The sequence below is a fragment of the Astatotilapia calliptera genome, chromosome 12 (genome assembly GCF_900246225.1).
Source record: "Astatotilapia calliptera chromosome 12, fAstCal1.2, whole genome shotgun sequence".
NCBI lineage: Eukaryota > Metazoa > Chordata > Actinopteri > Cichliformes > Cichlidae > Astatotilapia > Astatotilapia calliptera.
This window is the reverse complement of record NC_039313.1, coordinates 35,013,037-35,040,414: the sequence shown is the minus strand read 5'-3', so window position 1 is coordinate 35,040,414 and position 27,378 is coordinate 35,013,037. Positions and strand designations below refer to the sequence as shown.

At 41.7% G+C, this 27,378-nt stretch overlaps 1 protein-coding gene across 3 annotated transcripts in view; it reads left to right on the top strand.

Moving 5' to 3' along the window:
- The window catches only part of adamts3 (ADAM metallopeptidase with thrombospondin type 1 motif, 3), a 135,821-nt gene that overhangs the window by 87,417 nt on the left and 21,026 nt on the right, over positions 1-27,378 (top strand). Inside the window, exons 9-18 of one of the 3 annotated variants that reach the window (XM_026187147.1) lie at positions 1,640-1,783; positions 4,078-4,210; positions 9,192-9,305; positions 9,683-9,828; positions 11,162-11,337; positions 13,144-13,277; positions 14,582-14,705; positions 18,872-18,955; positions 19,425-19,505; positions 22,702-22,865. In XM_026187147.1, the coding sequence (XP_026042932.1) occupies positions 1,640-1,783; positions 4,078-4,210; positions 9,192-9,305; positions 9,683-9,828; positions 11,162-11,337; positions 13,144-13,277; positions 14,582-14,705; positions 18,872-18,955; positions 19,425-19,505; positions 22,702-22,865 (1,300 nt within the window). The remainder of the gene's footprint in view (positions 1-1,639; positions 1,784-4,077; positions 4,211-9,191; positions 9,306-9,682; positions 9,829-11,161; positions 11,338-13,143; positions 13,278-14,581; positions 14,706-18,871; positions 18,956-19,424; positions 19,506-22,701; positions 22,866-27,378) is intronic. The other 2 variants (XM_026187150.1, XM_026187149.1) reach the window with 2 other exon arrangements.

Sequence of the window (27,378 nt, the reverse complement as noted above, 5' to 3'; positions counted from 1 at the left end):
CACTGTGTGAGCTGGGACCATCATTCTGGAGCCATGACCAAAGGAAGTCACATGTAACATACAATCAGCTGAAACCCGTTAAAGACACCAGGCTCTGTGCTCTATGCAAAACTACACGTGTAAAAATAAGCAATGGCATGTGATCATGTGATTTTTTTTTTTTTTTTTTTAAGCATTCATACTTACAAAAACATATCTCATCAGTTATGGTGGGCGTTACTGTGAACACTGAAGAAGCAGGTCTGTCTGATTTGGAACGTTTGAACTTGACTGGATTAAAGTACTAACACTCCTGTTATGTCAGATAAAAGTAAAAAGCTAAAAGCATGACTACGTTTGAAAGAATCATCGTTAATAGGATATTTTAAAGTCATGTGAGACGGTGGAGATGATAATAAAGATGTTGACACTGCAGCATTGCTGTGAATGTAAATGCGTCTGTAAGATGCCTCAGTTTCAGCAGATTTAAAGTACAATTCGCAAAAGCCGTGTGAATCTTTATTGTTTGGTTTGCTGTTAAAGGTTATTTTATAGCTCTGACTAGGGCTGCCACAAACGATTATTTTGATAGTCGACTAGTCACAGATTATTTTTGCGATTAGTCGACTAATCAGATCATCGTCCATTGGACGTAAAACGACAGCTTATTGCACCAGCAGCATCTGCTCTTATATAACTATCATTAGCTTACAGCTTGAAGTGTTTAAGGTCTGTGCTAACTAAAAATAAAGACAATATGATAGTTTATTAAATTTTAATGAAGTTTGCAGATTGTCTCGGTGAAGTTTAATAAACTCCTTGCTATCTAAAATATAACAGGACACTGGAGTAAATTCTCGAGCATCTCACACTTCTGATAATCAGCTGTCTGCTTGACGTTTATTCAGCTGTGTAAAAACTACAACTTTGATCTCAGACAAACTGATTTACTCAGGAACAAATAAAATACTGAAAAAAGCCAAACAATAACATTTTTAAGTTATCTAAGTGACTCATATATCATGTTTAACCTGAGTAGTGAAAGATGGCGGTGGGTCTCGGGGCACTAGTGAGCCTTGCCCCCGGCTCGCTATCGAGCTAGTGGGTAACAGACGTCTCCGAAAACGTCGGAGCGCTTTTGCAAATATGTGGTGTCCTGATAAACTGAGCAGATATTTGAGGTTTACACAGCTACATTCTCGCCTGAACATATGTTAAACGTTTATTTTGTGACCCAGAAAGAATACTAAGAGTAATATTAAAACTAGCTAGCTGCCGCCATTGTTGGAAACTGCGCTATGAATTCTGGGACACTGCTGCTTCTTCTTCTTCGGTGTTTAACGGTAGCTGACATCCTTGTACATGCAGTGCTGCCATCTTCTGTTTCAGTCCGTTATTACACTCTTAAATCCTGCTACTTATTCCTGCGTCTTTTGGGATCTTACAAAGCTTCAAACGACTATTAAATCAGTCGTCGACGATTTTGATAGTCGACTAATCGTGACTAGTCGACTAATTGTGGCAGCCCTAGCTCTGACCTTTCCACTTGTTTTATGAATTGAAGTTGTAAAAAATAATGAAATCCTTGTCGTCGAGGTTTATCTTGTATTGCTGTTCTGCTGTTTTGTAATTTATGGTTTGTCTCTGCCTGTGAGAGCAGGTTGGGCATGGAGCACGATGGCCAAGGCAACCGCTGTGGGGACGAAACGGCGATGGGAAGCGTGATGGCCCCACTGGTGCAGGCGGCCTTCCATCGATACCACTGGTCAATGTGCAGCGGGCAGGAGCTGAAGCGATACATCCAGTGAGTTCATAAACCTGCACAGTACTCCGCATGGGTGCTGACAATCACGACTCCAGAGCTCCACCTGGGATGCGTAAAAAAAAAAAAAAAAAAAAAAAAAGAATAAATCACAAAATATAAGAGTTAAGTTAAAATTGGGAAATGTTTTATTAAAAGCTTTATTAAACAACAACCTCCTCAGAGATTTTGGGGTGGATGAGTAAATAAATTCTCAGTAAGACCCGACAGTCGGATGCTGGAGCAGTGGGGTCAGACGCAGTTGTGATGTCCTGCAGCACAGACGGATGGATGGGAACGCCACCAAAATTAGGAGAATGAGTTTGGCACATCTTAATGTTCCTCCATAATTTTGACTCTTGGAAACGTATAAAGGAGACAAGCAGGCTGTTTGTTGGCGGTGCAGTGTCAGAAACGTCAAATCAATCACAGCCCAGTGAGCAAATTGCATTTTACAGCTCAGTAGCCAAACTATAAAGAGCTACATGGTTGCTCTATCTGCCCCATATTTCATACTCTGTTTGTCCTCAGCATGCATTCATCTTATTTAGTGTTGTCTACACTCACAACAACAGTAACGTCAGTGTATGTTATATCATAAGATAGAAAACCAGCAAGAAATATATGAAGAGGAAGCCAACGATCTGTGAGCAAGCACAACAAATCCTGTTTTAGAGTCAGAACAGGCAGGCTGAAGGTAATAACAGAATAATTAACCTAATTCATGCAGTGTGACAGAGAGGGGACCCCAGAATTTCCCCTAAAGCACCCCAATCTGTTGAGACACTTTATATTTAAAATATCTTATTATTTACAGCCAAGTGCCAACATGATGAAAATGTCTGGCTCCGCCCACCAGAATAAATTGTCTTCTTTATGCTTCGTGTGTGTCGTCTGGTGTCCTGCTAATAACCGTATAACGTGTTAACCCGAGGACGTCTGAGCTTTGACACCAGCGTTGTTGGCCTGTGTTCAGTTCATAGACATGGATTTTTCTTCTTCTCTCTGTAACTGACAGGCAAAGCTTAGCGGAGCGTGGACACAAAATTATTGACAGAGCCTCAAAGAGGATGACAGTGGCAGCGAGCAATCAATCACCAAACAGTACCTCGATTTTTTTTCTGGCTTTTATTATGAAAGGTGCCTTTGTTGACAAAAATCAATGTATAGCAGGAAAAAGTTTCTGCGTTATCTCAATATGAAGACTTTGTGAGGCAGCTGCTGAGAAGAAATTTAATGAGAAGTTTAAAAATCATTCCACATTTTCAAAAGGCACATATGCCTGCTCTGTCTCTGCGCCGGGTTTAGCTGTGCCCCGTGAAAAAACAAACAGCCAGGCTGGGGTTTACTGCAGCTGAGCCGCTTCTCACCACCTGGCTCTGTCGTTAAATTAGGAAGTATGTGCATAAATCTCAGTGGGAAAACAAGCAGTTTCTGGATTTCTCTGATAGCTTTGTGCCGCATTCAGGTAAAATCAGAATGGTCAAAAGTTAAGAAATATCAGAGGGGCGTATTTAGCCTTTTAGCTTTCCTTTGGGTTCGTTTCTTAATCATTTGCTTAATAATTAGATTTTGCACTGACGTCGATGGAGGGATTAAATGTCTCAGTTGATAATAGATTCCCAAGGTCAAAATATAATTATTCTTTAATGAAACTGAAAGTTTCTGTTAAAGTCCTTTCTTTAACTTTACTCTAATGTGTTACTTTGTAATAACAAACCACACGCAGCGTATAACAGCATTTATAGCATCTGCAAACAGCAGAGCAACAAGTCGTTTCTCTTGTTATATTGAGCAGGTTTAACTAGTGTTCATGCAACAGTTTGAGTTGCTGCAGGGCCTTTAAATTCAATCACCCATTAAGCAGTAACTCCCACAGTGAACAAACAGAATGAAGTCAAAACTATTAAAGTAATTAACAAATGAAAACAACGCTTCCGGTTATGCTAAAACATCAACGTAACAGAGACTTGAGTTATATGGATCATTTGTTGGACTGATGGTTTTATCTGCAGAGGGCTGATGATTGCAGGGAAAAGCTGCAGTGAGGGGGTTTGATGCCTTTGCTCTGCTGGGTGGTTTGGGTTCACTTAGAGTGAATTAATTCGTGACAGCAAATAAGTAAAAATTATGCGACGGCTTGTGGCCACATCTAGGAGAGGGTGTGGCCTCAGGCTTTCCAGGTACAGATGCCCTTTCAAATAAAGATCTCTAGTTTGTGTCAATAAACCTTTTTGGCCCTGTGAACTTTGTTTGGCTTGTTCAGAGTGAAAACATGAACCTTCATGTCCTCACAGCACGTATGATTGTCTCCTGGATGACCCCTTCAAACATGACTGGCCGGAGATTCCTGAACTTCCTGGCATCAACTACTCGATGGATGAGCAGTGTCGATTTGACTTCGGGGTCGGCTACAAGATCTGCACTTCCGTGAGTAAAAGATGAAAAAATATGTAATCGATAGCAGAAACCAGCTAAAACATATCCTATGGAAACTGTTGAAGAAGTTATTTCTTTAGACTCTTGGGATGAGCGAGCAGGGACTTTCAGTGAGGTTTCTGCAGAAAGCTGTGCTGATCACAGCCTCCAGAGGAAACTGACTCTGAAATCTCAGACGATCAGAAACCGTCTGCAGGTTATCGAGCGCTTCAAACAGAAGCCTGCTCGTTTAACCTCAATCACACCTGTGATTCCCCAGACCTCTGCAGATGGCAGGGTGATCACCGTTGTCCCTGTTTAGCGTCATCTGTTTCCAGCAGGTCAGAGATGCTCAAATAACAGATAAAAATGAGCTTTTCCAGTTGTTAATTTTGTGAATACCGCGCTAATAAAAATGCAGATATGCTCAGTATGAGCTGTTGAATCTTAAGCTTTGAGTGTTTGCAAGATTTTGTTTTATTTATTTTTTTACTTACAACAAAAGTGAGTTTTAAAAAGTCAGAAATGCAGCAGCCTGATGAGAGGCAGACGTAATGATGTTGATCATGTGTCGCAGAAAGTGTCACGCTGTACTCAAAAAAGCTTTAAACTTGCAGAAGACGACTTATTATTTTGGGAGCTGTAGGAACAGAATGAGAGTCTGAGGATTGGGCGTCTGGCTACGATCGTCGATCGATGTCTGGGGTCCTGACTTTACACTGAGGTTGGCATTTCTTTGAAAGCATTTCGAAAGTCAACAGAGTCCCTGTGATGCAGTCCTATTATCGCTGAAGGCTGCATTGTTTGATTTCAGCTTAAAAAGGAGGCCCGGCTGCTCTGTCTGAGGTTTAATAGGTTGTAGCTGACAGTTTTCGATGCCCTTTGTTCTCTACAAAGATCAATTTTTGGTTCTTATTTTCTGCTTTGTAATTATTTGTTCATTTCACGAGATGATACACTGCTAAGAGGAGACGCTGTATGCCGTTTTAAAATTTCCTTCCTCTTCATCATCTTATTAAAAAAATTATCAGATGATCACTTCTGCTGTTTATGAAAGTCTGCAGCTACACGCAGCGCTACAGAGCACTTCAGCAGTTTTCATCTCATTATTTCGAGTTTCCAGCCCGAGCTCTGTCTGTGCGTGTGTGTGTGTGTGTGTGTGCGTGCGTGCGTGTGTGTGTGTGTGTGTGTGTGTGTGTGTGTGTGTGTGTGTGTGTGTGTGTCTAGAATACATGCCGAGATCTCTGATCAGCAAACTGAACATTTCCTCTCCAGCATCAGATGGCAGATAGACATGGTTTGTGACTAGATGTGCACCTAATGCAGCATTTGGTGACTGTAGAGCAAAAGATTCCCTGTAGATGTGAGACCACGGCCACAGCTAAGTGTTTAAATAGTGAACTTACTGAGTGTAACTTCCTGTTTGCTCTAAGTACAAAATGTAAACTGCTTGATTCAGGTTTGCCATTAATGTCTGTGCTCTGCTTCAAATCTAATAAAAGGCCTGTTAAAGTGCTTAGATGAAATTAATCTAAACCGACATTTACATCATGGAGTTTTAATTTATTACAGTGCTCGCGGTTTTACAGACAGCAGGGATGTGCCCACCGAGAGCAGGTTGCTCATATACCGAGACTGCTTCCTTTGTAGTCATGCTAATCTAATCTAATGCTCATCTAAATGATGAAAAACAGCTAAAAATGTATTTAAAACACTTAAAAACATCACCGGCTATTTAAATTTGACACAACTCGTTTCACATTACCTAGAAGAGAGAGACCTCGCTCTGAGAGCACAGAGTGTCTTCGGCTCGTGTTCAGGTTGATATGACCTGTACTGTTGCCCTGTTGTTTATGAGGGGCAGCCAATCAGAGGACTTTAAAGAAAGGCTCGTTTTCAGACAGAGGATGAAGCAAGGCCCAGTGTGGGATAAAGATCATTTTAAACTACAGATCATGCAAAGCTGCTCTAGTATTATCCAATAATAAAACACCGTGAGCCAAGTAGTAACTTTTTTTTGCACCTCATGTTCCAGAATTATTTCCAGTGTCAGCTTGGTGTAAAATCAAGCAAACATTTCTGCTTCATCTACACTGAGAAGTAAACTTTTTCCACTTTAAAGTTTCCTGTGTTGTGTTTTAGTGCTGACGTAGGACAATTGTCTAATTTAAGTACGACTGTGCAATGACAGCAAAGACTCAAGTTCAACCTAACAAAAGTCTACGCTGTTACCTACGAGATGTTTACAGCCTGCAGCTGTTAAAAAAGCAGAAGAAATCCAGAAGTGAAGAGATTCAAGACACGCTCTGTTGATCAGCCTCTTTAAAACCTCCGTTGGTTCAGGTTTGTTTGCTATGATGTTAACTCTTCCACAAAAGCTGGATGCTAGCACAGATGATTGTTTTAGCATCGCAAATGAGCAAATCACAAATTAGGCGTGTCATTGCCCAGCTGAGCAGATTACAGCTGTTACTGCTTACTGGGCCATTCTGAAGTACTGTTTAGATCAAGTGGCCGGTTTAATTCCTGCGTGCTTATCTACATCTATTAAGGCCACGTTAGCTTTACACCCACATTTCTGGGTCACAGGATTTGCCTGTAGGTGGACCTGACCTGCATTTTGCCCCAGTTTTGCCTTTTTAACCGAACATCAGAGAGGTTCGGCCAGCGAAGGCAGGCTGCTCTGTTGGGTCTCAAAAACAATCATTTTTACAAAGAAGGGCTGAACAATATGGAGATTAAAAAAAAAAAGATTTATCAAGGTAATACTACATGCGCCCCATATACATGTATACACCATGTTTTCTATGCTTTTGATGCTTCTCCTTTTTAGTTTTAGCTTTTTTCCATCAAACAAAAGCATCAGGAAAGCTGTAAAAGAAAAACATGAAGTGGTAGAGTTACCCTGAGTTTGCTTTAGCCTGAGGGTTTGATTTATAGATGTCTTACTTTAATCTTTATTAAAACCCCACGCAGGGCCTGTGCTCGCAGTGCAGACAGATAAATGTGTAACAGACAACAACACAGTCCTTTAGAGACAGCTGATTATCGACCTGTCAGACCAAAAACAGTCCCGCAGTTTATGGCTGTCGCGCTCACCGTTGCTGTAATTTAACTTCCACAAAGAATCGGACAGAAAGTTAGTGAAGCTGTTAGATGTTAGAATAATAGAATCCCAAATGAACTTTAAAATAAAAGACACAACTTCTTGTGTGTCTTCCTTACTCTGACCAGGAACAAAAGACATGTGATGAGCGACCTTACTAACAAAACCAAAAGGAATCAGGCCTGAAGAAGTCAATGTACTGTCAAAATGTCATCTTGATGTGGAATGGAAGAAGGAATAAGAGCGAGATGGCAACATGGAGGTGTTATTTTTGCTCCTTTGTGCAGAATAATACCCGAGCGCTTTCAAAGAATTTATGTTTTTCTGTCTCCTGATGATTGCCTCATAAAGGAGGGAAAGGCAGTTCAGTTGGAGGCTGATAATGTTACATAAGGTTGCAAGAAAAAGCTAAATTATTGCCTCGGTTTTGTTTAAAAATCCATCTCTGTCCAGGTTAAACTGTTTGCCCACTAATTCTGCTGTTTCATAGAAATGCTCTTCTGCATCAGGTCACGACTGCAGAGAATATCTGGCTTCCATTTACCTGCCCGGTTGTTGTTCTTGAATGCAGATGATTAAAACCAGAAAATCAGATAATTCAGAGATGGTTTTCTGAGACTCGTTAAACTACTCACAAAGGGAACAGGCTGCAAATGGAAACAAAAAAAAGCATCCAAAAACCGTGTTTTTGCAAACAGATTCTGAATATTGATTAAATGCATAAATGATTAGCAAGTGATGAAAATACACGAGCTGCTTGAACAGGATCCAAACACTCCGAGTATACAAATCATAAGCAGACTGTCTAAGCCCCACTGGGGCTGCTGCACTGCACAAGTTAAAAAGATTTTTGTTTGTTGTTTAGAGAAAGAAGTCCCTCCAGGTAATTGTGTTTATGCTGCTGCAAACAAAGCACCGGCAACAGAGATGTGGCCGCAGCAGACATGTTCAGAAAGGCTTATTAACCTCTGCAGATGTCCCAGTTTTATCAGCGGTGCTCTCAAGTACTGCTAACGAGGCGGACGGGGGAACTAGTTCCCAATCCAGGTGAACTTAATAAGAAGATGGCTTCACACAGACATTAATGTCGTACCAGTAACTGCTTTGGATGAGGGCAAGACAGTGGAAACCAGTTTCTTTTAGAAGCAACAGATGATGACACAAACATGGTGAAAAATAACGAGCGTGTTAATATTTGGGAGATACCTGTTAGCACGTAGCACACATTATAAACTGTGTATTGTCTGGAGATCAACAGCCAAAAACAACCAAAAGCTTCTTGCGTCACACATTTATCTGCAGACGTGAAGGAAGCTGTTTGACTGTCAGACACTCACAGATGTACCAGTGACGTCTGCTCTTGAACTGTCGCACAGTCTCTTGTCATTGAGATGTTTTGGGCAGCTTAACTGTCGCTTTTTAAGTTATCTCGAATTAATCTGATTGTCTGCTTAGATCCCTCAGAAATGTTCAACCACCTTACGTGACGAGGAACTTAATAAAAAGCCGTTATCAAAGAAGCCCACTCAGCCCTCTCTGGTAGATAAAGAGAAGTGAGAACGACAAATACCTACATACAGTTTTAGAGTTTCTCCCTCTTTTATCAGACAACTTTCATCGTTACTTTTGTGCTGTGGGTGATTATGTTCATTACTTTTGCACCTTAGTTTATCAAGGACTCTTGGATATTGGATATAACACAAATTCTTGTCTTATATGAAAAGAAAGTCTGACAGATACTCATTCCTTTGCTATTTTTAAGTGACCATATTCTGCTCACTCAGTTAGGCAACACAATGAGCAGCTGAGTTATCCTGCAGCTATATTTTTACCTATAGTGTGCCATGTTTTCAGTTGCCTTAACGTTTTTTGCTGTCTGTGTTCCAGTTTCGCACATTTGACCCGTGTAAACAGCTGTGGTGCAGCCACCCAGACAACCCCTACTTCTGTAAAACCAAGAAAGGGCCACCTCTCGATGGGACCGAGTGTGCACCTGGAAAAGTGAGTTTGTCTATTAGACCTACATACAATAAATCATGACCAACACTATAAGGGCACCACCAGGAAAAAAGCCGGTGGATGGTGGAGATGGTTCGTGCAGTGCTCAGATGTTGTTGTCGCAGCTTCTAGCTGGACTCCACATTATCACGCACTATTTTTCAGTGTGCATGGTAATCCAGTAGCATTAGGAGGATTACTGCAACATTTAAAATATCTCTGATGACGTCATCACTTCACAGGACGAGCAACTGTGGTAACCATGGAAATCTTGACATTCCTGCCCACATCCTTCTGGCTAAAAAGTTTAGCATTTAGACAGGAGACCTTCTCTGCTGGCTTACTCTCCCCGTCTCTCTTTGCCTTCTCATCTCATGTAGTGGTGCTACAAAGGTCACTGCATGTGGAAAAACCCTAATCAGGTCAAGCAAGATGGTGCCTGGGGCTCCTGGAGCAAATATGGTTCCTGCTCACGCTCCTGTGGAACTGGAGTTCGATTACGGACCCGTCAGTGCGCCAACCCTGCGTAAGTGGACAAGCATTGATTAGATTCAGGGCAGCATCAAGAATAATAGAAATAGTAAAGTATTTGAACAATGACGTGACTTTTGTCCTGGCTGCCTCCTCCCTGAGCCACCTTCTGCTGGAGGTTTCTTCCTGTTAAAAAGGAGTTTTTCCTTCCCACTGTCACCAAGTACTTACTCAAGGGGGGAGGGTTTCCTCTACACTACTGTAGGTTCTTTACCTTACATATCAAGCACCTTGAGGTGACTGCTGGTGTGATTTGGTGCTATATAAATAAAATTGAACTTTCATAATCTTCCCATTTAAATCACCGCTGTAGACACTTAATTACTTTTTATTAAACGCCTGAATTAAAGGTAAAGTCTTCATTTCAGTTATATCCTGATTCTTTGATTTAGAATCCACTGTGGTGGGGTACACAGAGGAAATTATCCACAGAAAAGTGTCATTGTTCAAATATGATGAATGATTATCATACTTGAATAATAATGGATTAAAAGAGACGGTTTTACTTGACCGTGGAATATTGTGCTTCGTACTGTCTTAATGATCACTTTCCAATGACACAAACTAACACTGATAACTTTTGTGACAGACCTCCAGTATTTGTGAGTCATGTGAGTCTTTAAGTAGCTTCCTAAACCCAAAGGAATGCTCCTCTGGAGAAAGTCACCTGTTCTCTTTTTGGCCGTCTCAGCGGTAAATGAAAGTCTGTATAAGGACAGGAAACAGGGATGCACTGGTTTAGTCCTGAGGCAACCAAAAATCTGCCTGCTAGCTGGTGTAAAGCTCATTAATTTATATATATGCTGTTTTTCAGGGCTGCCAGATATGAAAGCAGCTTACAGCAGCATTCTCCTGTCTCTTCGTAGGTTTTAGTCAAAGGAAGTCAAAGCATTGTGAAAATGACTTTATATAAAGTTTAACACTAAGCGATCAGTTACCAGACTCTATGTTCAGCCTCATATTGCTGTGTAGAACTTCAAGTTTGGAAAACCTTTTGTGTAAAATCATCCGTGTTATTCGTACGGCTTCTCCTTCTTAAATCCTTTTCAAAGGCAAGTATTTGTCATTTCAACAAAACTCAGGAGGCTTGATTTAAATAATCAACTCCCATTAAATGAATAACTGTAATGTAAATAGTATTACTGCCCTGAAATGACGCTCCACCTGCAAACCAGCCGTAACAGCTGAGAATCATTTTTAGCCAAATGTGCGGGTGGATTTTACACAACAAAAGCCGTGGAGGAGGATTTGTTTCCACTTTTCAAAGTTTATAAGAAGTCTTCGCTGTCTGATCGGCGCCTCTGATGTTCATCCATTTCGTTGCCCAGCCCATCGAACGGCGGCCAGGACTGCCCAGGAGTAAACTACGAGTACCAGTTGTGCAACGCAGATGACTGTCCCAGGCACTTTGAAGATTTCAGAGCTCAGCAGTGCCAGCTCCGCAACTCCCACTTTGAATTCCAAAATGCCAAACACCACTGGCTGCCCTACGAGCATCCTGATGGTAAGCCAGAAAAATGTCAACAGATTGTTTTGCTCAGGCCTGAGGCTGCTTTGCTGCTTCTTTTATGCCCCAAAAAGAACAATGAAAGCAGACGAGGGCAGGAGATCTGAACTCAGACACAGCTGAAAAAAACATATAGCGAAGACAGGAACGCAGCCAGCCCGTCACCACGCTGGCCACACTCCTTTGTGCAAAGGCAATGTTTGTGTTGTGTCCTCTGTCATGTTTTTCTTTTGTATTCTCTCCGTTCTGCTTTTTCCCGTCCGTGTTTAGTCTTCCATCTCTCTGCTGGGATGAACAATTTAAACCCGTTCAACCTTCAAGCTTTCCCTCTTTGCAAACGTAATGGATCACCTGTGCAATTACAAAACTCTGGGCAGGGGTTTGGAAAGTCAGTCATGTAGAAAATAAGTAGGAAGCACACTGAGAAACTGCAGGAAGGTGAGAAATTAAAATCCGATCACGGCCTTCAGTGGAAGGCAGAGAGCTTTTTATGATGTCTGCGGTGCGATTTGACTGTTGGGTGCTGATGTTTTCATGCATGTTCTTGTTATTTATGTTCAGATTTTGTCTGAACAGGTTTTTCTGGTGGTTTTTGTTCATTTTAAAAACACATTTTTAAAAAGAACAGAATGAAAAAAACCAATATTGACAGATTTTTAAAATATGAATTAATAGTTTAAAAAAAGATCAGTTGCAACATATTTTTGCAGATGTATATTCTTTTTTTTGGAAGTGCAATAGTTTTGCATTTGAGACGAGAACTAATCACCGCACTGCAGATAACCAGCCTGCCTTTGACAACTGTGTAAATGAAAGGACAGAAGCATTCAGAGGTTTTCTGTCATTTTTTACATACAATCCAGTTTTTTCGGAGCCTTCAGGTTGTTTTGTTTTCCTTTTTGTTATTTTTCTCATAAAGAGACAGTGCTCATCATGTAAATGTGCCAGAATCAGTCACAAAAGGCCAATTTTTTTGGCAGTCAGAGGAAGTTGATGGCTCATCCAAACATTGAAAGAAAATCTTCATAAAAAAGCAGCTGAGCACAGCTAAAAGCCCCAAAATGCAGAGAAGGAAAGAAAACATGAACACATACGAACGACTGCTAATACGATGCTTTTAAGACATAACTCAGCGGTATCAGATTCCTCATGTCTGCATGCATATTAATACAGGTATTATTCACACACTACTTTACAGTCCAGTTTAGAAAATGTTCATTTTGTTTAATGAAGTCGTTGAGCACAGAGGCCTGAATCTGTGAAATCTGGTTAAAATGTAACAGTGAGGTTGTAAATGTAACTTTACCTGATATTTAGACTTTTTATTATTGATTATAATGAGATTGTAATGAGGTAGACGGGGTGTTGATGAGTGTTAATATGTCCTAAAATTTAAGGCGGTCATTGTAATCACTGCAACACAAACAATAAATAATAAACTGGTAACAGTTTGCAAAGCAGGAAAATCAGAAATACACGTAGAATATGCATATTTTGCAATTTTGTTACCACACCAGCATTTTTTGGCTCATGCAGTCTATTAGCGTTATCAAAATTCAGCGATCCAAGCTTTTCCCAACTCCACTGACTTTTCTTAACCGTTTAGCAGGGCTAGAGCCTATCCCAGACTTCACGGGAAGCAGGAAGCTCAACGCACCCTGAGCATCCTTTGACCACTCAAAAAAAACAACCCACAATAGATTGATGGGTGTTTTTTTTTCTCTGTCTAAGGAACTTTTAGATAGTTTCAAAACCACTTGGCTTCAGTTTGTTATGCTAATCTAAGAATTCATCGTCTTGCAGCAAACAGGAGATGCCACTTGTATTGCCAGTCCAAGGAGACAGAAGATGTGGCGTACATGAAGGTGCTGGTGCATGATGGGACACGATGTTCTTACAAGGACGCCTACAGCATCTGCGTGCGTGGAGAGTGTGTGGTAAGGGTGTATTCAAACAACAACAACCTTTATTTATAGAGCACATTAAAAGCCTAGGCATACCAAAGTGCTTTACAAAAAAACAATAAAATAATACAGTTAAGAGCATTAATATCAGATATAATAAGAACAGCAGACAATGTTCACAGTAGAAAGCCACTAATAAAATAGACTGCAGCACATAGATTATAGCAGACCCAGTGCCGCATGATAGAGAACACCAGGAATAAAGGAATAGTAAAAAGTTAATGCAATAGGTCGCAGTTAACAGTCAGCATTTAACGGGTAGAAAAGGCAAGTTCAAAAAGATAAGTTTTAAGGCGTGCTTTAAAAGAAAAAATAGAATCAGACTCCCGAATGCCAATCGGGAGGCTGTTCCATAACTCAGGTGCAGCAAAGGCAAACGATCGATCGCCTCTAGATTTCAACCGAGATCTGGGCTGAACTAACAGTAACTGCGAGGATGACCTTAAAGCCCTGGCAGGGACATAAGGGTTTAAAAGTTCCTTAAGAACTTTTAAACTACTTTTAAACTACATCAAACTACGTTTCTACGAGCTGTGTGTGCTCGTCAGCCACGTTAGCAGCTGCAGACTGCTGGACTACTTAAGCTTTGCACAAATTCATTTAATTACACAGAGTTAATGGAAGTAAACCAGCATCGGGTTCACTGTGATTGAATCCACAGTGTGTACTCACTGCTGTGAAGGAAGAAGGTGGCTTCATTATGATGTTTATATCCAGTACTGCTAATTTGTTCTGAGATGTTATTTAAAGAAGAGTCTGTTTTTCTGTTTGAAGGCATTTTTCAGTGGAGTTTGGGCCTTTTTCACTCTGTTTTCAGCTCAGTTGACAGTTGTGAGAGCAGCATGGCAAATTATAAGCAAACAGTTTCCTCTGTTTATTACTGAATATCCTGAATATGATGAGATTTCTTGTGTCACATTTTGGTGCTTTAGGAGCTCCATGGACATAAAGTTATTTTGGCTCACGGTCAAAACTTGACACCTTTTAGCAAAGAATAAAAATCTAACGAGGAATAGGAAGAAATTCCCTCGATGTGTCTAATCATCCAGGTGAGGTCATGATTTTAAATGCTGACCTGACTCGTCTTCCACCCCCAACAGCAGTCAGCTAACATCAGCTCGTGTCCAGTTGGCGCTGATAAACCAACAGCTAATGAATCTGTTACGTGACATTTGCCGGGTCCGCTTAGCATCAGACACGCTGTGATGGTAACGCTTCGTGCCCTCGGCCAAAAAGCAGTCGGGGTTCATCTGTGTTGTTGTTTTCTTGGTCTCCAGAAAGTTGGCTGTGACAGAGAAATTGGCTCTAGCAAGGTTGAGGACAGATGTGGGGTTTGCGGTGGAGACAATTCTCACTGCCGCACCGTCAAAGGAACCTTCACCCGCACGCCGAAGAAAGCTGGTAAGAGCTCGGAGCTAACACACATCATCTTAAACAGGATCATTGTTCGTTTGTTGTTGTGTTTTATTTACTGTCGTCACATGAATGATTTATTTAACTGCGTTTTTCTTAACTGCCTGATCATTCATGCAGATAGTCACTTTTATTTTAAACATTAAGTTATAAATGATAAACTCAAATCTTCATTTGGTGTATTCTTTACTAAAGTCTCCACAAACATGCTGGGGACAAATATAGAATGCAGATGGTCATTAACATCTCAGTATTTTTGCTGTATTTTCATGGTCTTCTCACAAGCAGAGTAGAGACTTTCCCCCCATTATAGCACCGGGGTTTGATAACGCTGCTGTTTTCTGTATTGTCACATTCAACACCAGAAACCCATTAGTTCATGCTTTAGTTCTGTCAGACTTTCCTCACCTGTCCTCATCCTGCATGTGGCGTTCAGCCCAATTACAACCCCCTGTTTACTTTTTTCTACAATTTCTTTAAAAATCTATAAAAACTGTAGTTTTTACACAGAAACAGAAATAAGTTGGTGCACTTTAGCATGTTTAAAATCAGCTTCAAATGTTGAAATGTTGCATGTTGGCACTATTCTCACATCTGTTAAAGCAGAAGAATTCAATTCTATTCAGTTTTATTCATACAGCGCCAAATCACAACAACAGGCGCTTTAGATCGTAAGGTAGACCCTCCAATAAACACGGATCCCCACAGGGGACATGGGAGAAAAAAAAATTAAGACGGACTTTTGCGAGATCTCGCAAAAGTTTTAGCCGCATTCTTCGGAGGCCGTCAGCTCGAAGCCGACCGGGAGGTCGAGGCACGATGTGCCGGGAAAGCGGTGTTCCTCCCGGCTGTAGTAGGTCTCGACCTCCCGTTAGCTTCGAGCTAGTGGGTGTCAGATCTCCGAAAATGTCGGAGCACTTTTGCAAATATGTGATGTCTTGTAAACCGAGCAGGTATCTGACGTTTACACAACTACATTCACGCCTCAAAATATCTTAAAAGTGTATTTTATGACCCAGAAAGAGTAATATTACAACTAAGTAGCTGCCGCCATTGTTGGAATTCAACTTTTGCGAGATCTCGCAAAAGTCCGTCTTAATATTTTTTTCTCCCATGTCCCCTGCGGGGCTCCGTAAATAATACATACAGAAAAACCCAACAATCATATGAGCAAGAACTTTGGCGACCGTGGGAAGGAAAAACTCCCTTTTAACAGGAAGAAACCTGCAGCAGAACCAGGCTCAGGGAGGGGCGGGGCCATCTGCCGCCACTGGCACAAGAAGGCTCAATTTTTGGGAGATTCTTGAGAGATGTTGTCACCTTAACATGACCCAAGGTTATATTAATGTGAGCTGCTAGCTTTACTAGCTTCTTATGTAAACAATCAGCAATCCATTTGTAAGTGAGTGAGTCATCACTAAGCTTTGTGCCATTACCTCTGCCCAGCAGGTCACATGACTTCATGGAATCCCAGTACATGACTGTCGTTCAAGAGCAATCTGAGCTGCTCGCTTCTAAGATGAGAAAAGTACTGTTTCACTTGACTTCCTGTGTAATGTGACACCTTCTGAAATCCTCACTTTATTTTCATGATAACTGAACATAAATAACCTCAGTCTGCATAAGTGTATACACTGTGGGTTAAATGTGAGCAGTAAATGCTGTATACTAGAGCGTACTGTCAGCATGAAATGTGGGCTTTGAAAGGTCTCAGCTTGAGTCTTCTCTGGCCTTGTAACTGTTATGAGAGCATGCACTCCTTTAACTACTGATTTAATAAGCAAAGTGGCAAACGCTTTAAAATAGATCTTGATTAGTCAACCGGATACAGCCCATTATCAGCATGCCACACTTGGTTATCCCATTTTAGTTTCTAGTGTCTCTATTTACCCTTTTTAGAATATTGTTTAAAAAACACATTTAATATCTGAAGCCCAGTTAACCCAAAAACATGCAGAGCACTTTGTGGCAAACGGATAAAGAGCCTGTCGCAGAGCGAGGAAACATTTTCGATGTTCCACTTTTCAGACTTGTGTGGTAAGCCACTGAAATGCAGCCGGACTCAAATGAGGAATCTGACCACTTATAATTTCCTGTAGTCAGTAATCGATACGGGATAGTGCGAGAGCTGGTAGCTGACTCTGCTGTGCAGCCATACAGCTGAAAAATGCTGCAAATACTCCTCCTCAGCCAAAAATTGATTTGTTCTATTTGCAGGAGGTGGATGTAAACAGAAACCAGGGTGTTTGAAAGGGATTTTATCCAGATAACAATCACCTCACGCTGGCAGTAATGACAGTAATGAAGTGTTTCCACAAACACAACAAATTCTGATGTAAGCAGATTTTGATGTGGCAGTGAAATCTGAACTTGTCTGGGATCAAATATATCGATGCCAGTGCTTGTTATTTTTACTCAGTGTCATCAAAATCACTGGCTTTATCAATATTTGGATACATATTGATATAAACTATGATGTTGATGCTTTTTATTTGCTTAGTCATTGGACACAGCTACAAAGTTTATATGAGTGCACAAAGGTCATCTACGTAACGGCAAAGAGAAGAGGAGATGGGTAGAAACTGTATTTGCATTTATGCAGTTTCAGTAAAACAGCCCTGTTGGAACACATGAAAAAAAAACAGCATAAAGATGAGAGGTTTCCATAAAAGAAAGAAAATTCAAGTGTGGTTGAAAGAATTAATTTTGCATTGCACTTTTCAGGATTTTATTCATTTATTTTCTACCGTGAATATAATGCAGATTTACATTAATGGTGTTATATTGGTGTAATGGTGTAATTATGACCACCTTCTGCTGTATCTTTGTCATTTTTCCTTGCAGCCAATAAAAGGCTCTACAGGGCCGGAGTGACACGTCGCTGCTTCAGCCGTCACTCTGAACAGTCCGGCTCTTATGAATTAAAAGAGAAATAATCATGTCCTTCTGCATGTTAATAATGTGCTTTCATTTTTGAATACATTTGTAAATTCACCGACAGCCATTTAACCAAACCACCAAAATCCACCCTTGTTTTCGGCTCCATCAGTCACGGATCATATTTCATTGGATTTCACTGAAGTGCGAGTCTCGATGTGATGGCTTCATCAAATCGTTTAAGGATGAACTTTAATGTAACTGTGATCATTCGTCTTTGTTTCCTCACATCTCTCTCTCCCAGTTAACCACTCACCTTTTTTAACAGGGAAACAGTTAAGCAAGAGAGCCCAAAAAGAAACCGCTGTGTCCGAAAACACTATATGCAAGTATCCAGTGTTACTGAATCCCTCCGCGCCTCCTTTGCTAGTATTTCCTGCCCAGCTTGTAGTACAGATGGATGCTTAACACTGTAGAGATCCAGAGACTCGACATAAGCTGCTGTTTCTTCTGTTCCCTGTTACTAAGTGTCTTTATAGAGCTCACTTAGCTTTTGTAGATGTCACAGGCTCGACATACATCTATAAAACTCTTTACAAAAAGTTACGCTTCGTGATATTAGTGGTATTTTATTATTTAACAGCCTAACAAACTAACTTTAGCGTCCTAGCCCAGATAAAAAATGCCACATTAAACAAAGCTGCAGATCTTTGAAGGCAGTCTGAATACAGCTGGCCATTTCAAACCTGGTTCAGTCTAAAGGGTCATTTTAGATAACCAGCGTGTGTGCGGTGTATCAGTCTGCACACGCTCTGTTATCAGATTGTAATTTCTGTTGAGCGTCTTGTGGCTGAGAAATTGGGTTTGATTAGACGATGATCTCTTGGAAGCAAGCGGTCTTTTCCAAAACTTGGAATGCAGACCATGTAAAAATGCCTCTCCGCCACCTGCTGTAACCCTGTGTTAGCTGCACCTCAGCGTACAGTTGCATTTATAGTCAGCTCAGCCGCACCGATGTGTGCGTGCCAGGACACCCAGAGTGTTTGGCCTGTCTGTCAAATCTAAAAGCGAGTAATTACAGCTGCAGTTTTCTCCTGTGAGTGGCGGATGCCGCCCTGCCGGCAAACGTAGCTTGCTTTCTCATCCAGCGACAATTGCTCTGGTTCCTCCTATGCTCATTAAACACGTCTCCCTGTAGGTGATGTTGTTGCTATTAGACAGTGAAAACGAGAGGAGGGGACATGTGATACTGACTAATGATTTATTTCATTCCAAAGGGAAGACGAGAGGCGCCTTTTCTTTGCCCAAAGGAGCTCGAAATGTGTTTGTAAATGAAACAGAGGACTCTCGAAATGTACTTGGTGAGTCACGGTGGGTTTGTAGGAGGCAGACATCCCTGACAGACAACTTTGCTGGTCTGTAGTTTGAAAAGCTTTTTACCTCCTTCCTTATTGAAACACGGCCGAAGGCTCTCTTCATATACATCCTGTTTGCACAGAGCCGGTGTGAGCAGAAATAAAGGACGATGGGCTTCCTTTCAGAGACTTTCTCATTTGATAACCAAATAGACACGAGTAAACCTTCAGGGCCTGTTTCAATAGAACCTTTTTACATTGAGGAGGAAAGCCAACCAAGCATTTTCTTCCTTCTTTAACTTCTTCAAACATCCTTGTAGAGCAAAGTGAACAAAATGTCTGGAACATGCGGGATGTCAGCCTCAGCAAACCGAACAGATTATCCTTGTATCTGCTTAATGTACCGTTTCTGTCTTATCTTTCCTAACCCCCCCGTCCTGCTTCTGCTGCTGCTGATGCTGCAAACTTGGCAAAGGTTACCTTAAGATGTTTCTCATTCCTCCTGGAGCTAGACATGTGATCATCCAAGAACATGAGGCCTCCCCTCACATTCTTGGTAAGTGTGATTTTCAGAGATGAACACATGTATGAAATCTTAAAAAGCTCTTTGCCATCCTCCTCATGTCTCCTCAGAAGACCGATGGGAAGATTCTGTGAAATCATAGATTTTGCATAATTCATTTCTTGTCACCTCCCAAGTTGAGGAAAATGAATCTTCTCATTTGCATTCATTATTAATCGTCTGCTAGATGAGCGTGCTCTTTCTTTTCTGCAAAATAGGACTAGTTTTTCTTTATTTAGTTGAATTTCCAATAACAACCAAGGACATGTAGAATTAATCAGCCATATTCAGGAATGAATCATAAAGACGTGGCTTGTTATAGGATAAGTTTATTCATAAATGGTTAAAATAACCTCCACAGATGGGATTATGTAGTTACTCTTAGTGCAAGCTAAATAAAATTAATACCTGAATTCAATTTAAAGGTCATGCCCTTGTGCACCTTTGGACTGCTTCCTGCGCTGCTGCTATTTTTAGAAGTTCTGTGTGTCTGTGATTTCATCCTGGAGCTCAAACCTGAGCAAAGTCAAACATCAACTTCTGTCCCCCCAACTCTGATGTCAAGAACAACCCAACAACACAAAAGCAGAAGTAAGGTGAAGAGTCCGTCAGGAGTGCGACCAGCAGCAAACACAGAAACAGGATCAGTGTAGTCGCTGGTTTGATTCCCTCCAACTTTGTCCTCTTAAGAAAATAACATTTAGAAAATTTCACAAAGAACAAAAAAAGAGAAATGTTTGTCCCACTGGAGGAGGCCCTTTGTGTATTCTAGACACACACATGTGAGTGATAAGAATCTGACAAGCTGGCAGTTTGCTGATAACAGCAACTTTAATGAAAACAGTGAAGAACTTTATGATTACATGTCAGATTATACTCTTTAATCCTCGTGCAACACGCGTCTGTCAGTCGAATGATCACATAATGTGTCAACTTTTTCTGATGGAGTAGATGGATCCATCCTTGGTTTTTGTCTTTGTATTGAAAGGTCAATTTACTGTAAGGGAAAAAAGCACGATTTCTGCCTTTAAAATGCCAGTTAGTCAAGTCGCATGTTGGGTCTGGTAGAACAGTTACTGATAGTGATGACTAAAGGATCCTGTTTCTGAGTCAGACTGAGTTTATGTGCAGCTAGAAGACAGTAAATATGCCAAAAAGGAAAACGACCTCAAAGTGGTTAAAAAGGCTCCAAATGTCAGTATTTGTAACTCAAGTACAAGCAGACTGACAGTGGAGGAAGTCAACTGATCTCAAACTAACATAAAAATATTAAGAGTTAAACTCTTAAAAAAAAAAAAAGAAAAAAACTGAAAGTAGAGAATAAACATGAAAGTTCATAAAACATCGTAAAAGCAGAAACAATATTTTCCTCTTTTCAAAAGGAGCAAAAACCACCTGCTCAGTAAAAAGAGTGGGAGGAGGAGACGATGATCTATTTAGTGTCTGCCAGGTGATACAGGTCAGCATCGCTCTATTTCCTCAAAGAGCTCTTTGAGGTTAATATTTACACTGACAATTATTTAACAGAATCCTGTGAAACCTGTAAAAGAAGATGAATGCAAGCACAAAAACACCAAAACAAGCAGCAACAACACTTCTGTGTGGAATGAAAAGGTGATGGAAATTATAGAAATAATTTGTGCGTCTTTAAAAAGAGCCTGGCTGATATTTGTACAGCTTGTTTCCAAAAATATTAAAATGTACACAAAATTAGACTAGAAGCAAACAAAAGCTCTTTGCTTAGCACAGAACGAAGCTGTTTGACACCGACGCTACTAAAGGGCCCTAAATAGACATAGAAGATACGCTAAAACACTCAGTCTAAAAGCTAGTATAATATTACTGTTACCATCTAAGGAAGTACTATGGTGTGCATGTTTAATTCAGTCTGTCCAACGCTGCAAAATTGGCTGAAATCTCAGTGACTTTTGAAACAGCTCACTGTTCATACGGCACCTCGATGCACAAGGTTCAGCAGCGGGGTAGTAGTCCAGTCAAAATGCAGCCTGATTGCAAGCGCGTTTTATCCTACTGAATGGAACAAGTAAGAAAAATGAAATAACTGCATTAAAAATGGACTCTGTGTTATTAGAGTTATTGAACGGTGTCTCGTAGAGCCTACAGTTGTGTTTAGATGTGAGGGTCTGAGAAGTTTGTGCACCTCTCTACCAAACAAAAGAATCAGTGGTTTAAATTAAGGTTATGAAGCAAGACAGTGTACTTAAGGATGGAAGGAGAAGATGATGAGTCTGAAGATCCGGGGTCAACCATCCAAAGCAAAGGACAGTGGACAGGAGAGATGAAGAAGAGAGTGCAGGCAGGCTGGACCGGGTGAAGAGATGCTGCTGAGACCCACCATGATGGCACTGAGAAAGAACAGGTGGCTGAGCTGGAGATGCTCGGACAGAACAGGATTATAAATATCAGGGGGAAGGTTCACACTGAAGACGATGCTGCAGAGCCAGAGGAAGACCACAGAAAGAGGTTCAAGGATGCAGCGAAGGAGGCTGCAGGATGTTGGAGATGCAGCCGAAACAAGATGATATGATCCAAATGAGCGATTTCACATACTTACTTTAAATTTCTGTGAACTTTTTCATTTGCCTGCTGGTATAAACCACTAATAGTAGTGTTTTTAAATTAATTATTGGATGTTTGACAATAATGGTGCACTTCAAACAAAATAGCACAGCTGAAACCAGCAGGAACTACTTTCCCTGTTTTAATAGGATGCAGAGCTGATGAGTGGTTGGAGACTGCATCGTTAAAAACTGTTGTAAAGCAGACGGGTGCTGCAGTGGATCATCTTAAATGCTTTTTAAAAGCATAAAGTAAAACTTGAGCAGCAGAAAGAAAGAAATGATCTGCAACATCCTTTTAGCATCTTTTACTTGTGTTGCATTTTTCCCACTCGATGCATTTAAATGCATTTATATGTATTTAAAGCATCTGATTAACATGCCAGTTTTCATTTTTGTCCTCACAAGTTTTATTAAACTATGAGTTTGGCAGTTTGTTTTGCACAGAATGAGGAATAGTTCAGACATGCTTTTGTTCAGGCACGGTCTTTTTCCGAGTGACTGCTCTGAGAGTGCATTTTCTTTCTCTGTGAATAATTCTGATCTTTGTCATCTAGAAAGTAAAGCTATTTCAAGTTTGTCAGCAGCTTATAACAAGTGACTGATTACAGCAATCAAGAACCAGGCGACGGGGCATTACATCCTCAACGGCAAAGGAGAGGAGGTCAAGTCCAGAAGCTTCATCGACTTGGGCGTTGAATGGCATTACATCATCGAGGGCGACGTAGAGACGCTGCAGACCGATGGCCCTCTGCACGACCCCGTGGTGGTGCTGGTAATAACACTTCCTTATCTATCGCACTCATATATGAATTCATTCAGAAGGCTATTTACTTGATAATGAGCGTTAAAACAGTTCATCCCTCCTGCCCGAGTCTCCCAAAATCCATTTTATCACTTATTTTCTACAGCTATCTGTTAGATTTTAATTATTGAAAGTCATTAGTGTTATTTAAATGCACCATATGAGAATGTCTCCAAAGGAAGGGGCTTATCCCTAAGATAAAATACTACTTGAGATAAATTTGAACGAGTCAGTCCCTTCAGTTGTTTTAGACACATTTGCATTTGCTGGGAAGATTTTAATACTGTACATCAGGGCTGCCCAATCCCAGTCCTCGAGAGCTACTATCCTGCAGCTTTTAGATGCATCCCTACTCCAACACAGCTGAATCAAATGAATGGCTTGTTATCAGGCCTTTGCCAAACACGATGGCATGCTGAAGAGGTAATCAAACCATTTGATTCAGCTGTGTTGGAGTAGGGATGCATCTAAAAGCTGCAGGACGGTAGCTCTCGAGGACCGGGATTGGGCACCCCTGATGTACAGTATTAAGCTGCTCCCTTCTTTTATCGCTGCGCCTCTCTGTGAGCACGAGGGAAAACAGACGCAGTGAAACTGAGATCAGAGCGTAGAGACATCGGCATGACCGTGAAAAACAACAAGACCTAGCAGAGGCTGTCATGGTGCACCAAAACGAAACGAGTTAACGTTGTTTTGGTCCCCAGAGTTACATTTAAATGACTTTTTACAGTAACTTTGGACCTTCCAGTGTTACCGTAATGTTACCTGATCAGAAATATAAGTTAACAGGAGTTTTGTGCGATCAAACACTCCACTGTGACTCCTACCAGTATGTACCAACCACATACTGGTTGCATCACCTCCACCAGCCAGCTCATCTATTTATCCTAGACTGATAGCTTTAGCTGAACTCAGTGCTAGCTATCGCCATTTTGGGGCACCAGCAGATGCACTCGGTTTCACCAAACACAGTTTGCAGTTCACTCTGCTGTCGAGCTGACACTAGCACAGAGCTATCTGCCAAGAAACACAAGAACAACAGAAAATAATGCATTAGGTTGTTTGTTTGTTGTTGCTGTTGTAATTTTTGCATTACTCAAATGCAAAAATGACACTTTTGTTTGCAAAGTAGTCTGAGTACTACTACTTTAGTGAAGTAGCAACTGTATTTTGCAGCTCCTAACCTCAACAGGTGCAATGACACTAAAGAGGGCTTTAAAAGAGGACCGTTATTATTCAGGTTTAGACAGTTTAGAAAATCGTGGGTACAGTATGAGTAGAGCTCTCATGTAAATCATTTAAAACCAGCGGCAAAATCTTCCAATCAAAACCAAAACTAACAGGCAGCTGATTCACAGCACATATTTGTGGTCATATGATCGTTTTCCTTGGAGCAGCTCTCTGGACTTGTGGATTTCTCCTGCTGAGCAGTGAGTGAGTTACTGTGAGGTGCATCAATCAAACCTGGTAGAGATCAAAGAAAACGTGAACTTGACTAAATCTGCCAGTGAAGGAAAGACCTGACCTCCATCATTTGGTTTACTCTCAGCCAAATACAACATGACTGAAACTTGAACGACTCCACAATATGAGGTTTGTAGTGTCATATTGGTTCGTCTGCTGCTCGGGCAAGCCATGATTATTATGTGATTGAGAGGACAAATTATAAGGATCTGTCACATGAAATGATTCATTTGGAGACATTTTTAGGACATCGGGACTCAACGGAGAGAAACCAGTGACTGCAGAAAATGCAGACGATCTCACGCCCACAAAAAGTGAAGCCAAACCATCTCTATCGCCCCCCGGTGTCTGACTGCAGTATAAGTCATAACCCTGCCCCCTCCCTGGATAAGACAGGGGTCAACCTGAAACAAAAAGTCTCCACAAATAAATTTTTCCCAAAGATTCTTTCTGCCATTATTAACAGTTCTCGTCACTCTGGGTTGGGTTTGAGGGGTCACCTTTGTCATAACCTTGATTTTAATTGCTAAGTCGGATGCTTTAAAATTGTGGTGCAGTGTTATTATGATAGCTTTGGCAGCCGCAGCCACTGAGAAGGAGGTTCAGCATTTAGTTTCCAAAACCATGACCGACTGAGGCATCCACATACTTCTGCTTTTATCCAATCATTGGTCCAAACACCATGCTTTCTAGTGTGTGTGTGTGTGTGTGTGTGTGTGTGTGTGTGTGTGTGTGTGTGTGTATATTTATATATATATAAATTCCCCACTCCCCCCTGCGGGCGGTTTATCCTTCAAGCTCGGGTCCTCTACCAGAGGCCTGGGAGCTTGAGGGTCCTGCAGTATCTTAGCTGTTCCCAGGACTGCGCTCTTCTGGACAGAGATCTCCGATGTTGTTCCCGGGATCTGCTGGAGCCACTCGCCTAGCTTGGGAGTCACCGCACCTAGTGCTCCGATTACCACGGGGACCACCGTTACCTTCACCCTCCACATCCTCTCGAGCTCTTCTCTGAGCCCTTGGTATTTCTCCAGCTTCTCGTGTTCCTTCTTCCTGATATTGCTGTCATTCGGAACCGCTACATCGATCACTACGGCCGTCTTCTTCTGTTTGTCTACCACCACTATGTCCGCTTAGCGTACAACCTCAGGATGCTGGACTTGGGGTGAAACCCTCCATGCATGGTAAGGAGCTTTCTTGTCTTTATGTCAGTGGCTTCTATCTCCTCCTTTGGCCAGCCTATTACCCCAGCAGGGTACCTAATCACGGGCAGGGCGTACGTGTTGATGGCCCGGATCTTGTTCTTACCATTCAGCTGACTCCTCAGGACTTGCCTGACCCTCTGCAGGTACTTGGTGGTTGCAGCTTTTCTAGCGGCCTCTTCATGGTTCCCATTCGCCTGCGGGATCCCCAAGTACTTGTAACTGTCCTCTATGTCTGTAATGTTGCCTTCTGGTAGTTCAATCCCCTCAGTTCTGACTACCTTCCCTCTCTTTGTTACCATCCGACTACACTTCTCCAGTCCGAACGACATTCCAATGTCATTGCTGTATAGCCTGGTAGTGTGGATCAGTGAATCGATGTCTCGTTCACTCTTGGCATACAGCTTGATGTCATCCATGTACAGGAGGTGGCTGACAACTGCTCCGTTCCGTAGTCGGTATCCGTAGCCAGTCTTGTTAATGATCTCACTGAGGGGGTTCAGGCCTATGCAGAACAGCAGTGGGGACAGAGCATCTCCTTGGTAGATCCCGCACTTGATGGTGACTTGTGCTATGGGCTTGGAGTTGGCCTCTAGTGTTGTACGCCACATCCCCATTGAGTTCCTGATGAAGGCTCTTAGGGTCCCATTGATCTTGTACAATTCTAGGCATTCCAGTATCCAGCTGTGGGGCATTGAGTCATAGGCCTTCTTGTAATCAATCCAGGCAGTGCACAGGTTGGTCAGTCTGATCCAGCAGACCTTCGGTTAGCCATTCCGGGTGTCTCTCGTTAACTAGCAGCTGGTTCATTTGTGCTGCCAGACGCTCGTGGAGTGCAGTCAGCTTCTTCAGCCAGTAGGCGTGAACCATGTCAGGGCCTGGTGCTGTCCAACTCTTCATACTGGAGATCTGCCACTGTGATGGTTACTGGACCCTGTTCGGGGAGGTCGCTGTGGTCAGCCCTCAGATCCTCTAGCCACTGAGCATTGCCGTTATGGGTTGCATCCTTCTCCCATATGCTCTTCCAGTATTGCTCCGTCTCCAGCCTTGGTGGTGCTGTTCTCTTATTGTTCCCTTGCCACTGAGAGTACACCTTTGCTGGTTCTGTGGAGAACAGCTGGTTTATTCTCCTGCCTTCTATCTCTCTGGTGTACCTCCTCAAGCAGCTGGCCAAGGCTGTGAGTTGTTGCTTGGCAGTTTCCAAGGCCTCAGGCATGGACAGCTTGCTGTATTTCTTATCACCTTCCTCATCGCGCCTTTCTGCAGCTCCGATAGTTGGCTGACCTCCCTCCGTGCTACCTTGATCTTAGCCTCTAGCCTCCTTCTCCATGGAGGGTACTGCCCCTTGTGGCTGTTCAACTTGTAGCCAAGCATCTCACTGATCACTGCTGCCGTATTGTAGATCAGCTTGTTAGTCTCTGTAATCGTGGCTGTAGGTATCGTCCGTAGTGCTGCATTAACATCATCTAGCAGACCTTCTGAGGGTACTTCACGTAATCTTTTAATCTTTTAATCTCCTCCTCCTCCTCCTCCTGTCATGATTTTAATTTAATCATAATCTTCTTTTCTTTTCACAGCAGACTTTATTTGGTTGAGAGGCTGGAGCTGTTCAATTGTCAGCTAAAACTAAAGCGAGATAGCGTTCTCTGATAGCGTGGAGGTTACACTTCTGAAAACATATGAATGCAGTCTTCAGTTTTAATATATTCAAACTGTAATAAAGCATAATAAACGTACTGTTACTCTGTGGCAATAAAGGCCTGCAGTTCAATAATGCATTTCCTTGAATAAGCAGATGAAAATATATACAGGAAAATTAG